Source organism: Citrus clementina, unplaced genomic scaffold (assembly GCF_000493195.1).
Source record: "Citrus clementina cultivar Clemenules unplaced genomic scaffold, Citrus_clementina_v1.0 scaffold_4, whole genome shotgun sequence".
Taxonomy (NCBI): Eukaryota; Viridiplantae; Streptophyta; class Magnoliopsida; order Sapindales; family Rutaceae; genus Citrus; species Citrus x clementina.
In genome coordinates, this window is record NW_006262274.1 from 1,730,934 (window position 1) to 1,746,853 (window position 15,920).

The 15,920-nt window shown below is 35.2% G+C and overlaps 2 protein-coding genes across 2 annotated transcripts; one reads left to right on the forward strand and one right to left on the reverse strand.

Annotated features, from left to right (window-relative positions):
- Window positions 1–5,393: 5,393 nt before the first annotated feature.
- Window positions 5,394–9,885, forward strand: LOC18043336 (cation/H(+) antiporter 15). Its single transcript, XM_024185568.1, has 5 exons — window positions 5,394–5,714; window positions 5,802–6,236; window positions 6,323–6,496; window positions 9,010–9,461; window positions 9,558–9,885. Exons 1-5 carry the CDS (start codon window positions 5,394–5,396, stop codon window positions 9,883–9,885), a joined length of 1,710 nt encoding a protein of 569 aa, XP_024041336.1.
- Window positions 9,886–11,543: 1,658 nt separating this feature from the next.
- LOC18043337 (laccase-12) lies at window positions 11,544–14,214 on the reverse strand. Its single transcript, XM_006435765.2, has 6 exons — window positions 14,051–14,214; window positions 13,813–13,964; window positions 13,481–13,725; window positions 13,234–13,362; window positions 11,992–12,951; window positions 11,544–11,859 (listed from the first exon to the last, which is right to left on the reverse strand). Exons 1-6 carry the CDS (start codon window positions 14,171–14,173, stop codon window positions 11,729–11,731), a joined length of 1,740 nt encoding a protein of 579 aa, XP_006435828.1. The 5' UTR covers window positions 14,174–14,214; the 3' UTR covers window positions 11,544–11,728.
- Between the last annotated feature and the right edge of the window lie 1,706 nt (window positions 14,215–15,920).

Consider the following 15,920-nt stretch of genomic DNA (forward strand, 5'->3'; position numbering starts at 1 on the left):
TTTCACTTATGATTGAACATACCGTGAGAATACTCCAAACAACACCAATTGATACAGAATTACGAATCATTTATTGTGTTCACTATGAAGATAATGTCCATAGCATCAATGCTTTGCTTAAAACATCAAGCACAAATGAATTAAGTCCTATATGCACCTATATATTCCAACTTGTCAGGCTTGTTGGTAGTGCCACACCAATCTTAATGCCTTACAAAAGGAGCTCAAAGGAAAGCTCAACTGATCGCATTATGTGTGTTGTAATAAATACAAATCAAACTGAAAGCTCTAATGTTCCAATCATAATCCAGACCTTCTTTTTTACTACCCCATATGACACCATCTGTGAAACCATTTGCAAGTTATCTTAAAATGGACTTGTGCCTTTCATTGTAGTTCCTTTCCACAAAAGCCAAGAAATACAAGAAAGAACAATGTTTTTGCGCCCATTTAACCAAAATATACTACATTATGCACCTTGCACAGTTGGGATTCTGGTAGATAAGGGCTTGCCTAACTTTTGTTGGAAATATAAATCAATATTGCTTTGTGAATTCCTAAACCAAGTGAATCAACACTTTGAACATAAAGAATAGAAGTCCATTAATAGTAGTTACAGGTATTGTTCACTTAAGGGATGACAAAAATTCCCACAGGCACGGGACTGAGGGTACAATGACGATTTTATATCTAATATCTTATTTGGAAAAATGACAGGGACGATCTTTTATCCAATTTTTTTCAGAGAAAGAACATGAATGAATCAGAGTCTCTAACCCCTCCCCAATTCCTTATTTTCTCATTTTAATTTTATTTTTAGTTTTTAGAATCATTAATGAATAAAAAAAATTTAAATTACAATATATTAACAATAAGTATAAATAACAAATATAAAAATATTTATACAAATATATTATAAAACTTTTGGGCCTTGTTAATTTGTTGTAACCCTAAATTATTACTCAATCAAGTCTTTTCCAAAAGGGTTTGGCCCAAAATTTTTCTTTTAAACTTTTATCTTGTCTAATAAGATGAAAAGTAAAGCAAAGTTTAAAGTTATAACATCCAAACTTTGCTAAGATACATTGTAAAACTTTACTTTTATTTAAATTTTTTATTCTAATATGATTGAATTAAATTTAAAAACTAAAAATGTATCGATTATTCAAGGGTTATTAAGGGATTGAGATCCTCAAAGATCCCTTGTTATTATTCGGGGAGGGGACGAGGACATATGTAGAGTATCGAGGATGTCAATCCCCTCCCCTCCCTCCCCTCCCCATTGTCATCCCTATTCACGTCACTATTCCCGAGTATTGTTCATACGATAATATTCATGGCATTGTTCACTCAACACTATTCATAACACTATTTATCCGATAATAGTTATAAGTTCATCAAGATGTGCGCAATGCACTGTTCTTAAAACCAATTTCCGCTCCTTTAGGAAGATTTTCTAATGCAATAAGGACACAAATAATACGGATTGATCTTTAAGATTTAATGACGTCATTATTGTGAGGTTGCACTCTAAACAACAGTGTAAAACAGCAAAAGAAAAATTATGAAGGAAACATGAGATAGAAGGAGAGGTCACAGAGGTTGTTGTACCTTAAAGGCTTTTTATGTCTCCTTTATGTAGAGAAACTCTATATAATCCTTTTACTAATTCAATTTGAATTAATCACTCACTTTCCCTATTTAATTTGAATTAGTCATCCATGTGTCTCATAATATAGTTCAATTTGAATAATCCAAATCACATCTAGATTTCACTTATTCAATTCTTATTTATAATTAAATCAAACACATGACTAATTTCAAATCAAACATAAAAGTGACTGCTCTCACTTCTCTTCATGTGAGAAATTAGTATTTTGAAATACCATGTAACACCCTAGGTGAATCCCTCATCGACAAAGCGCAAGAGAGATGTTCGGTTTATAAGGAATAATTCATACTTTGATTGGGAAGACGTGTTTTAGGGTGTACGAGTGCCTAGAAACAAAACCGTGCGAGACTTAATAAGGTCTAAAGCGGACAATATCTTATCAGGTCTGGGTTAGGTCATGACAAATAAATTAAATTTCCAAAATTTAAAATCATGGAAATTTGGCATTAGCTTTTTCAGCTCAAACCACTTTTCTTTGAACATTGCAGTCTTCTTCATAAGGGAGCCTGATGATCGCGAAGCATTGGCATTAGCCACACGCATATGTTGCCATCCTAGTGTGAGCATTATTTTAATCAAAGTTGATCCAATAAGGGAAGAAGATGAGGAGCAAAATGAAAAAGTTTCTCGATGAAACTGTTGTTAATGAATTCATGGCCAAAAAAAAAAAACATTGGGATGCGAGTGTGGTGTGTCACGAGGTGGTGGAAAATGAGCCTAATCAATTTGTGGATACATTTCGCTCCATTGACAACATTTATGACCTTGTGATTATGGAAAAGCGGCAAGACGTAGGCTTGAGATTCGAGCAAGACATGAAGCCTTGGGTTGAGTTTGAAGAGCTTGGAATAAGTGGAGATATGTTTGCATCTTCAGATAGTGAGAATATGAAGTATGTTTTGATGATTCAAAGTGCTAGAAGTGTTAATGGAGACTTTCTAGGCGTTGCACGTGACAAAAGTTGATATTCTGTCTCTGACTCTCTATTTCCTCATTTAAGAAAGATGTGATAGAGATGATGAGAAGAATGTAGTAGATGCAAACGTAAATCACAAAAATGATCTGATAGTTTATACAAAAGTATGAATAGATTGTATCTTGTAATTAATCAGCTGGTTTAGTTGGTAGAAAATTGTTCACGAACCGAATACAAATAATCCCAAATTTGTCACATAGAGTGGGATGAAAAAAATCGTTATTGATGAAAGTACCAAAATTATCCTCAATTTGCTTCCTTCTTATAAGCATTAAAAATATGTCGTACCAGTAACTTGAGTAAACGTTTATTTTAAATTTGAAGTTAACAAGTGGTGCTTCAAAATGAAAAGGTGTTCAAAGCAGTTGTTACAATATAAAGGGTAAAAGCTCGTTTAGTCCCTATATTTTGAAGTTAGTGTCCGTTTAGTCCCTATATTTTTAAAAATACCTCAAATTATCCCTACCATTAAATATTGACACTTTTGTCATTATCTTTTATTCATTTTAACTTATTTTTATAATATTGCCCTATTATAATAATTTTTTAGACATTATTAAAACTCAAAAAAATAACCCTATTATAATATGTTTTTTAGAAATTATTAAAAAGAAAAAAATAAATTACCAGTTTAACACCAAAAAATAAAATAAAAAATATATATATATTAATTTTTGTGGAACACACTCTTGAGTTAAAATATTAATTTTTCTAAAAAAATTGATAATGTAATTTTTTACGATATTAATTTTTTAGACATACGTGAGCTTCCACAAAAATTAATATATACCTTTTTTGTTTTTATTTTATTTTTGAGTTTAATTTGATAATTTAATTTTTTATTAATATCCAAAAAGAAACATTATTGTAAAAATGTAATATTGTAAAAGTAAGTTAAAAATAATAAAAAATAATGGCATAAGTGTCAATATTTAGTAGCAGGGATGTTTTAAGGTGTTTTTAAAAATACAGGGACTAAATGGACACTAACCTCATAATATGGGGACTAAACAAGCTTTTACCCCAATATAAAATAGACCCGTTAAAATTAACAATAGTAATTACAACATCAAAAGACTAATTATTGTTAATTTTTCCTCTCTAAGCCCTCTGCTTTTGATGAGAATGTTACTCCTGAAAATGTGCCTAGCTATATAAACAATACATTGTTCCTGTAAAGGGTAAACCCAAACAAAAATATATTAATTTTCCCTGCCAATTAACTATCAAAAGACATGAACAGGACAATGAGAAATTAGTTCAACACAGTCAACAACTGTAGTGTCCGTCTCATTTCGGTGGATCAAAAAGTCCAAAGTTTAAAATAATTTATTTGATGTGTAATTATTGTAAAATTTTGGACTTATATGAAATTAACCAGAAAATATATTAAAGGAAATAAGTGAAGAATGGCGAGAGTTGTAGCCATTTCGCAAAGTGAGAAGACGCTGCGAGAGAGAAAGAGGTTTTTTTTTTTTGGTTTCAATTTTTAATTAAATGATAGAAAGGTGATTTTAATTTCGATTTCTCCTAAATTTGGAGAGTAAATTCCTGAAATCCTCCTCTACATTTTTACTGGTGTTGATCTATATTTTATTCTCTCGGTAGCTGTTATTTGAGATACTCACTTATTAGAAAAATAGATTTTAAATCTATTATTGTAAGTCAAGATTGTTGAAAATCTTGATGTTGTTAGCCTTTAGTGTTATCTGGAAAAGAATTTGTGTTGTAATTCCATTAATATAGTGAAAGTTTATATTGAATTACAATCCCGTGGTTTATCCTAATTTGGGTTTTCCACATGAAAATTGATCTCTTGTGGTTGGTTTTTGCTTTGGATTTATTGGTTTATTTTTCTGCATATTATTTATGGTGCACATCCTATTTTAATCACACAAAGTGAGAAAGAATATTGTTTTCACTTAATTAGCAGCCAACAACAACCAAATAAAGTTGCAATGATCAAACTTTCAAACCGTGATGAGCTTGCAAGAAATATTTGAAATGTTGGGCTGCAGCCAGATATCAATTTTCTATATCTCAGTTGATTTTTCCAAGAAGATTTTTGTTCTCTAGCCTTCTTTATCATCAATCAGAATTTTTTTTAAACAAGAAAGATCCTTGGAATCGTACTTGTTAGCAGAAAAATAAAACAAAATGCGCAAACCATCAGATGATCAGATTTGTTTACCGACTGAAAAGAACATACACTCGAAAGGCTTATTCAAGGGAGATAATCCTTTAGCATATGCGTTTCCGGTGCTGTTGTTTCAGCTTATAATGTTCTTTTCAATCTCCAGAGGTATCAACTTTATTCTCAGGCCATTGAGGCAACCAGCAATCATCTCCAATGTCTTGGTATGCCTTGATTTTGATTTTGATTTCTTCAGTTTTTTTATTTAAGCAATAGCCCGATGTCAGCTCAATTCTCTCCCAATTCGAACCCATACCACTTATACCACCTTAAGAGGTTTTACAGTTAAGCTAACTAGTACCCACTATTTCTTAGCCTTATTATCTTTAATCCATTTACAATTAATTTATCATTTCAAATCATAAGGGATAAGTCTTATTACTTCCCTAATTCTTATTAATTTCTCCACAGACTAGAATTGTCATGGGACCCTCTCTCCTCGGTCATAACAAGGCAATTTAGGACTTTTTTTTTCCACAAAAAGAGAGGTTCTAGTGAATTTGATAGCATCACTGAGCGAATTACTATTCATCTTCATACTTGCAGTGAACATGGACACGACCAGGATCCTGCAGGTGGCGAAAAATGCTTTGAGTGTTGGGATGCCATGCTTTCTTCTTTCTTTCAACTTCACCATTTCGCTTACTTTAGTGCTACGAGAAAACATTCCTGGAATGGTCGGTGGATCTTTCCCATTCCTTCTTAGCATGGTTCTTAGCCTAAATTATTTCCCCGTTGTTCATGCCCTTAGTGAACTCAATCTGTTAACTTCTGATCTAAGCCAGCTTGCCATTTCTTGTGCAATACTCCACAAGACCATTGGATGGCTCAGTGTAGCATTGACATCAGCAATTATCAAAAGTGACAAAGGGGTATTTATGAAAACAGAGCTTAGCATCTTGGCATTATTTTCAGTAACAATCTTTGTCCTATAGCCAGCAGTATGTTGGATTATAAAGATAAACCCAGAGGGGAAACCAGTGAAAGAAATCTATGTCTTGGCTATTGGAGCCTTGGTCATGGGATTTTTGAGCGATGCCATTGGCACAACTTATCTTCTTGGAGCTCTACTAATGGGCCTGATTATTCCACCAGGACCACCCTTAGGAATAGCAATAATCGAGAGATTTGAACTCGTAATCTTTCACTTTTTCTTGCCTTTCTTCTACATTCGCATTGGCCAATATACCAATTTATCTTCGATACAGAATGGGTCGAGATTGATATCGTTTGAGATCATCATTGGCGCGTCTTATTTAGGGAAATTTGTTGGAAGTTTATTAATCTGGGTATTCATCAAGGCAAGTATCCCAAATGCTGTAATATTCAGCTGTATTTTAAGCCTCAAGGGTATCATGGACCTCATTTTTATCCTGAGATGGCGTATCCGTAAGGTCAGAGTCATATTCTAACTAACTCTCATCTCTCCTATTTTTCCTTAATATAAATATTTAGTTGAATATTGATCTTCAATTTGCAGCTTATTGATAAAGACACATTTACCTTGGCGATGTTGACTCACACAGCTGTGACCGCGGTGCGAACGCCATTGATAAGTCTATATTACACTCCTTACAGAAAACTTGAAATAACTCAGTCGATGGAGGACCGGATGAGGACACTCTGTACAACGCCAGTGAACAGCGAATTGCGAGTACTTTGTTGTATCCATTGTTAGGAAATTAAGCTTCCTCCCAAGATCACTCCAAGCAATTTGTCAAGCAACAAATTAACAGAAAAATTTAATGGAGAATACACCAATCACACAACACAAGATTTACGTGGAAAACTCCAAATCCGGAGAAAAACCACGGCCGTTGTCAAAAAGACAACCAGAGAAAAATATTTACTATGTGGAAAATTATTACAACCACACTCTCAGAAATAATTTTCTCTCACCTAAGCCTCAAATACACCCCAAAGAAATACTCTCTGAATGAAGAAAAGAAACCGAGGATTAGATGCAAAAAACCAAAAATGGGGAGCTTTCTTTATATAGCCAAAATTGGCTATTATTTTAATATTTTCTTTATTCTTCTCGTGGCTTCTTCAAAGCCGTGTTCCAACATTTTTCTTTCTTCCATTTTGGCGTTTCAACCATCATTTGTCAAGATCAACTTCTGCAACATCTTCTTCATTCTTCCTTGGCGGTCCCTTCAACATTTGCTGCATCAACGCTTCTAGATGTAGCTTCTAGAAGTTGCAGCCAAAAACTTTGACATTCTCCCACTTGGAGATTTGATTGAGAACCAATCAATCTTCACACCAAGTTTATTATTTTCCTCACCATAGAGAATTATCATACACCACCATAAAAGAGTATACCACTTAAAATTAATTACCAATTCTAAGAATTTTACATCGGCACATGTCGAAATATCCTGCTGAAATTTATGGTACAACTTCCATGTTGGCCTTCCTGGAAGTTTGTCAGCCATCGACATAAATTCCACCACACACCCTGCATCGATGCCAACCATGCCTTGTGTGTAAATCTTGTGGACCCGCTAGTAGTAACATATCCCCTTTCATGGTACTAGCGGTATACCATGAGGATGTCATCATCATCCATTTTACAAGGGATCATCGTCTCCCATGAGGTATACCATGAGGATGTCATCATCATCCATTTTACAAGGGATCATCGTCTCCCACGATGATGAGAGATTTACCACTAGCAATACTATCAGTATCTGATCTGGAGCCACTTGCCGATCCTGCTCCATTTCTACTATGACAATCTCTTTTTAAGTGCCCCGATTGTCCACACCCCCAGCAGACTCCTTTCTTCTTAGATTTATCTTTCTGCCAATTCCCTACAACTGCCAAAGCCGAGACATCTGTAGTTTTAGTACTTTCACCACCCAGTCTCCTTTCTTCTGAGAGTAAAGTACTAGTAACTTCTTCAAGATCTACTGTCTCATTCCCGTACATCAAAGTAAGTAACAAGTGTTTGTAGGAAGTTGGAAGTGACCATAGTAACCTAAGCGCCTTGTCCTCATCTTCAATTTTAACTCCAATGGCTTCTAGTTCTGACACAATACCATTGAGAACACTGAGGTGATCGGAAATTTTTGTACCTTCAGCCATTCGCAGTGTGTGAAATCGCTCCTTCAGGTACAATCGATTTGAGATGCTCTTTGTCTGATACAACTTTTCTAGCTTCTCCCAAAGTTCTTTCGCTGTAGGAATTTTTCCTACATTTGCAAGAACATTCTTTGCTAGACACAGTCGTATGGCACTTGCAGCTCTATCATCTAATTCTTCTCAATCTTCATCATTTATACTAGTTTTTCCAGAGCCACTACTGGAAGCAGGGGATGGCTTCCCCTTCAATGCCTTATGTAACCCAGATAGAATCAACACATCTTTGACTTGAACTTGCCACAAGCCAAAGTTAATTCTCCCATCGAATTTTTCTATTTCAAATTTCACCGGACTTGAAAATTTCAATCCTGACATATTTGCTTTACAGATAAGCTTTTACTCTTCACCACAGACTGTTTGGATTGGCTCCCACTGCTTCACGTGAATAGTACCGTATACGTGAACAGTACCGTATACGTGAACAGTACTGTATACGTGAACAGTACTATATACGTGAACAGTGCCCCGACACCAAAACTTAAATCAATGGCTCTGATACCACTGTTAGGAAATTGAGCTTCCTCCCAAGATCACTCCAAGCAATTTGTCAAGCAACAAATTAACAGAAAAATTTAATGGAGAATACACCAATCACATAACACAAGATTTACGTGAAAAACTCCAAATCCGGAGAAAAACCACGGCCGTTGTCAAAAAGACAACCAGAGAAAAATATTCACTATGTGGAAAATTATTACAACCACACTCTCAGAAATAATTTTCTCTCACCTAAGCCCCAAATACACCCCAAAGAAATACTCTCGGAATGAAGAAAAGAAACCGAGGATTAGATGCAAAAAACCAAAAATGGGGAGCTTTCTTTATATAGCCAAAATTAGCTATTATTTTAATATTTTCTTTATTCTTCTCGTGGCTTCTTCAAAGCCGTGTTCCAACATTTTTCTTTCTTCCATTTTGGCGTTTCAACCATCATTTGTCAAGATCAACTTCTGCAACATCTTCTTCATTCTTCCTTGGCGGTCCCTTCAACATTTGCTGCATCAACGCTTCTAGATGTAGCTTCTAGAAGTTGCAGCCAAAAACTTTGACATCCATAACAAAGATAGTGTCCACAGCTTGATCACTCTGCTTAAAGCTTTTAACTCAAGTGAAATGAGCCCGTTATGCGCCTGCGTATTGCACCTAGTTGAGCTTGTGGGCAGAGCGGCACCACTTTTAGTCCCTCACAATACGCACAAAAGGAAAATCAAAGAAAATTCCACTGACCGCATAATGCGTGCCATGACAAAGTTTTCAAAGAGCTCGCAAGTTACAATTCAGCCATTCATATTGATCGCCCCTTACAAAACAATGTACGAGAGCATAAGCAAGCTAGCTCAGGATGAATTTATACCATTCATTATACTTCCTTCTCATCAAAGCCATAAAATGCAACAAGGAGGAGGATTCAACTGTAAGATACAAAACTGTGCACCATGCTCCGTTGGGATCTACGTAGATCGAGGGTTGCCGTGTTCTTCTTGGGCGGAGCTGATGATAGGGAGGCCATGACTTTAGTTTCACGCATGTCAGGCCATCCTGATATTAGCATCACGTTGTATATATAGGATTAATGACTTGATAGAAGCAGAGGACGTGAGCGAGAGGATTCTCGACGACAACGTGATAAACGACTTCAAGTCGAGAAATCTCGGCAATGCATGTGTGTTGTGTCACCATGTTGACGTGACAAACACATTGGAAGCTTGGGAAGTGATTCGATCATCGGACAATGATTATGATCTTGTTGTTATGGGGAAACGACGACGTCCCAATTCGAGTCGGGAGAGAGATATGACGCCATGGACTGATTATGAGGAGCTTCGTGTAATTGGTGATATGCTTGCTTCGCAGGATTTTTGTGGGGGCATGAATCCTGTTTTGGTGGTACAATGAGTTAGAGTTGGTCATGGAAGCATTATTAGCGATATGGTAAGTGATGGGAGAACTCTAGTTTCTTTTACTTCGTCTAAGTGGGATTATGATTTTTTAGGATCTATGAATACGAGAAAGGATAGAAGAATTTAATGTTTTTCCTTTTTTTTTTTAATGAAAAAAATCCATTTTGTAACCATAGAGTGTGTATTTTAGGAAGCAAAAATTAATGAGAATGTACAAATTAAGCTTTTCGTAACCATGGTTTATTTTAGTGATTTGATTGTAGCACTGTAATTGTTTATGACAAATACAAAATTTATTGAGAATATGCTGGTTAGAGGTCAATCGAAATTAGTTTAGAAATTTACTCTCATTAATATTAGTCCAAAGGTCTATCAAGACTATAGCATAACATTAGTTATGGTATTTCAGCACATTTCTATTATTGAGTTTTAAGTGATTTTATATATGCAACCAATCAAGACATTTAACGGAATAAAAAAAAAATAGTGCAATGTTAATGATAGAACTGAAACACCATAGCCTTACTCTTGGCTAAATAAAAAGGTAAGATTTTTTTGTTCTTGCGCCCATATAAACGGTTATTTTATGATATGCTTTGAAAAGAAGAAGGCTAATATTAATATTTAAATATTAATGTTGAAACAAATATTAAACTAAAATAAAGGATAAAATCATTTAATATTATTTTTTTAAAATATACTTATGAATTTATTATCGTCTATTAAACTAATGTATTGACAAAAGATTGGATACCTTACCTAGTCCAACATATACCCAACGCACTCTTTTATTCTAATTTTTTATGTATAAAACTTCAAGACGTTAACTTGCAAGCTGTAGTTAATTTTATGTCAGACGTGAAGAATTCCAGCCATTGTATTATATGCGTATATTTGTTCAACTTGACAGGCAATAATAAGCATGCCCATCTCCTTAACAGAGCAAGTCTTTTAAGTAGTTGAAATTTGTTTAACTTCTTTTGAAATTTTGTTGAATCATCTAGGTTTTAGAAAATTTTCACGTGACTAAAATTTCTATGAAAAGTATTAGTAAGCATGTGGAAAAGTCAATATGTTTTATCATTAATTAATATAATTTGGATATAATTCTTGATCATAAATCTGATGAAAATTTTTCACAAACAAGAAGTCCACCAACCCAGCTAATGAAGCCTACTTATAGCTTTTTCGGCCCATTAAAGCCCAGAACCAAATGCCTTTTTTGTATTTTTTTTGCGTTTTTTTTTTAAATATCGATTTCCATTTTACTTGTAAAACTTGGGCAATTGTTTGTCAGAAAATCTCACCAGAAAAATCATTTGATGGGTAAATATTTACACTCTGATTGGTTTATATGTCCGCACATTTTAAGTTCTGGATTTAAATGAGTCTAGTTCTAATTTGTTATTGTATTATATGATAATATACACTTTGACAGTGTTGATATTTAGTTAATACAAAATTTTTGATAGGCTTCGGAGGACAAAAAAAGATTATTCAAAAGACTGAAATTAATATTTCACTATATATTTAAAAAAAAAATACATCCGTAATGAAGAAATAAGTGGCGGGTGAATGAGTATTAATTAAATGATGAGATTGGTGCTAAAATGTTGCAACCATGGCACCAATCTCTTTAACTCTGATGCCCGCTTTATATATCAATAAAAAGAACAATGAAACAAACCAACAAGTATTGCCCCCAAATGCAGGGAAAACAAACACTTAACTCAGTTTACTAAAGAATCAAAAAAAAAAAGCTGCCCTCGTTGTTGCTTGGCTAATATCTGAATCTGAATCTGAATTATGCTCTTTAATATTTGCTGATGATGATCATCTTAGCAAACTGGATAATCTAGCGGCGGTGCTTCTAATTTTTCCAATTCCGTGACTCCATTTTCTACCAAGAAAGCCATGGCCAAGCCCCATGTGATATGAACATCCAAGTGACAGTGCATTAGCCACACCCCTATTCATTCATCAAACAATAATTAGTTAATCGAAAAGACTTTAAAGAGTATGTTTGTAATTATTGTGCATGCTTCTGTTTGATTTTAAACGAACCCAAAATTAAGAGGATGTTAAAAAAAAATTTATTCACCTGGATTGTCAGCGACGAATCTAATGACTGCCCATCCTCCAACAGGCACACCAACGGTGTTCCTGAGTGGTGGATCCACGAGGTTAAATTTAGATGTATCAGTTTTGGGATTGAAGTTTCCGAATCCCTCAGCAATGATGTAGAAATCATATCCGTGGATGTGAATTGGATGGTTCTCAGGAGTGAAAATACTTGTGTCCTGCAGCACAATCTGCACTCTGGAGCCATATTCCAATTTGTACAATTTAGTCCCCGGAACAGGCTGCCAGAGTGACCTGCTCACGTTTCCGGTGTAATCGAATTTAAACGGCGGGTTAGCAGGGAAATCAGTGGTGAAAACTCCTGGAATGCCGTGGTGATGTGCTTGCAAGAGGGAGAAGTTTGATGGTAGCACGAAGGATACGTTGTTCATGCTAGCAGTGAAACGGGTACCATTTGGCCCCTGGCATCGACTGGACCCGAAATTTCTGGGGCAATTGTTGAGTCCCAGACCGACAGTGAAGAAGAGACTCTCATCGATGTCGGTTGGTACTTCAACTTTTTGTGGGCTTCTGAACTTCTTAGTGAAAGCAGTGACTGTTGCAGTGTCATTGAAAGCTGGCAGTTGGGGCATGACAGGGCGAATTGAGAGGCCTTTTTTGGCCGGGCAAGGGGCAGATTTATACTCAAGAATGGCTGTGGTTGTGGTGTTGTCAAAGGGTGCACTAGGGGCGCTGGCGTAGGCGCGAGCAGCCAAGTAATAGCGCGACGGTGGCTGATCACCTTTGATCAAAACATCGGTGGTTTGGCCAGGTCCTAGCATAATAACCGAAGTTGTAAAGGGCTTAAGGTAAGATGCATCCGCGCCGACAACTGTGAACTGGTGGTTGGCAATTGTGAAGAACAGAGGCTGGTTCAACCCGGCGTTGATGACCCGGAGAAGGTTAGTCTCACCGGAATCTATTGGAACAACCACCGTGTCTGCACATATATAGCAAATAGATCAGCAAGCTAAGTTTTAATACGTGGTGGCAATTGATTATTTAAATGCCATGCTACTATATTCTCAGGTGGTACTGGTGGGTGAAAAAGACTACTAATTGTGTTCCCAGCCAACAATCTGAACTGTCCAATCGAAGCCAAGATTTTCTTTAAGTTAGGTTAGACATATTCCAAAAAATTATAATTTTTAAATATTATTCGATTAACGGTTTAATTAAGAAAGGTAGTTATGGATTAATTAATTAATTAAAGAAGCTGAACCTTGGCTGGAGCAATTGTAAAGATCTCCAGGTTGACCGTTAATGGTGTACGCATCAGAAATATTTGGGGCAGCTCCTGTTCTAGTTGCTTGCCTGACAACATCAATGGGATTCGCATCCCACCATTCACCTGCATTCATCGCAAAAGCAGCATGGTTAATATATCACCATCAGATTTTGTTATATGTATTTTATAAACAGATTCAATTATGAAAAGATGTTATATATTAATTCAGATGATTAATTACCAAGAAGGATGGGAGTTTCACGCTTAGGCTTGGGGAAAGGGTAAGAGGATCCTTCTTTAGGATGAATGATAAGAGCTCCATAGACAGTGGCTCTTAGCCATGAGCTGTGTGCATGCCACCACAATGTGCCTTCTTGGCCTTGAATTGTGAACCTGTAAGTGTAACTCATTCCAGGCCTAATTGGGCACTGTGTCACAAACTCTGGCCCATCCGCCCATGCAGTCCTCATTTGTCTAACACCATGCCTATCAAAAGAAAGAAAATAAAAAATGTTGAGTTGCTGTGAACTCGCTGCATGGAGGCCGCATGCAAAAGAAAATATATATATATACCAGTGAATGGTGACATTATATCTGGCTTTGTTGGTAACTTTGACGACCAAAGTGTCGCCATTGTTCACTTCCAAGGTTGGTCCAGGGTACATTCCGTTGACAGTGATTGTGTTGTGAGTTTTGCACAGCCTCTTCACTGGGGTTGCTTGAATCTGTTTCGTTAAAAGATGCTAATTATTAGAACATACGTACGTACCCATTAAGCAAAAATGAAAAGAAAGGAGAAGAAATAACATACAACAAAATCATGGTGGTGAGCTTTGGCATTAGCAAAGGACAACAATGCATTAGACGCAATGAGAAGCACGAGGCCTAAGAAGAAGCCGAAAGAGTTTGCGAAACGACTGTTGAAAAACTCCATGGCTGTAGAGCAATGCTTGGGTAATCTTGCTTAGTAATGAAAATGCAAGTGAAGTGAAGTGATGAGAAACGGATTGAAGGGGAAGTGTTTATATAGCGGGAGAATAGAAGAGAGAGAGTTGGTTTGAGGGTTGGCAGATTAGGTTTTGATTCATCAAAACTGTCAGATTCCTGAGCAAACGTAGTTCAACCCTAAAGAAGTTGTTGCACCCACTAGCGATTAGCCTTGATCAAAAGTGAATTATTTTCTTCAAATGCTTCCTTCACAAGTCTTTCTTCTGCTGTTGAATTTCAATAAAGCATCTTAATTATCACACTTTTTTTTTTTTTTTGGTTTCTTTTTTTTCTCCCAATAAAAAAGTGAAAGTCCAACCATTTACTTTTTAAGACAACAACAATAGTCCAAGACGAAAAGAAAGATAATCCTAGTCAAAAAAAGCACTTTTTTTCCAGAAGCCAAGCTGGCCAGTAGTTAATAAATAAATCAATACGCGTAGCGATGGCTGTTTGGGTTAATATATATATATATGGTATTTAAAATGTTAATTATTTTATAAATTGTGATTACCTCTACTCATTATGGATTTGGGGATTGCACATATTTAGTTTAGGTGTTACAAGTTGTGTATATTTGGTGGTTGCAATGATTAATTAATAATTCATTATTCCATTGAAAAATAATAATTCATTATTATTCCTATTACTAGTATAAATTTATTATGACAAGAGTTACAAATTGTTTTAAGGGTTTAATATTATATTTACTACGCTGTTTAATACACACAAAAAATAGTGTACTTATATAAAATGGTGCTTTGAGTGCTTAATTAAGTGATTGGTTAGAGATCTTATTTACATACAAAATATTATACAAAGTGTTTAGAACAATTAACCATGACAACGTAGATTTGGTCTTTGGGTGTTTTCTTCTCGCCTTTGCGCTTTGATTTACTTAAGCAAATACATGTAATTTGTTAGTTCAAAAACAAAGCTAACGAGAATTTAATGTAATATAAAAAAAAATTGAAACTCAGAGCTAACAAGAAATTAATATACTATTAAAAAAAAGGAACTTAATCATAGTTGAATAAAACCTATTTTTTAAGAGTTCTATAAACTCAAATAGAAAAGAAGAAAATTCTAATCTCTCAATTATACACATGTAATTTTGTCAAGTTTACAACTTGCGTGTAGTATCAAATTTATTGCTTCTACCATGAACAGTTTCAATCATTTAAATTAAAAAAAAAAAATCACTTGCAAACATTTGAGGTGGGATAAAATTTTCTCTAAATAAACAACATATGTTTTAATTTCATGAGAAGTAGTGGAGGCAAATGGAAACGAATGTGAACAGCCGCCACTCCTAAGTCTAATCTTTTTCCATCCTCAGTTTCAACCAACATCTTACTTGATTTCGTCTGGCTGCTAGCTTGGAATAAAATAGAAAAAGATAGATCGATCAAATTGTTTTCTAGGAAAATTAAATTCGCCTCCACCGGCACCACCAAATTCACAAGAAAACTAAACTTTTGATGCATGAGACGTCCAATATTAGGAGAAATTAAACACCTCATTTTCTTGGAACTCAATTAGCTTTCTGAATAAAGGGACGTGTGCTAAACGATAGCAGCTGCATAGACCAATCTCTTGACTTTTTCTTTTTTACAAAACAGGGGAGAAACGAAAAGCAATAAAAAGTCTATTGTTTAAGGGGGGGAAATAAAAGTGTTAATTCATATTATATA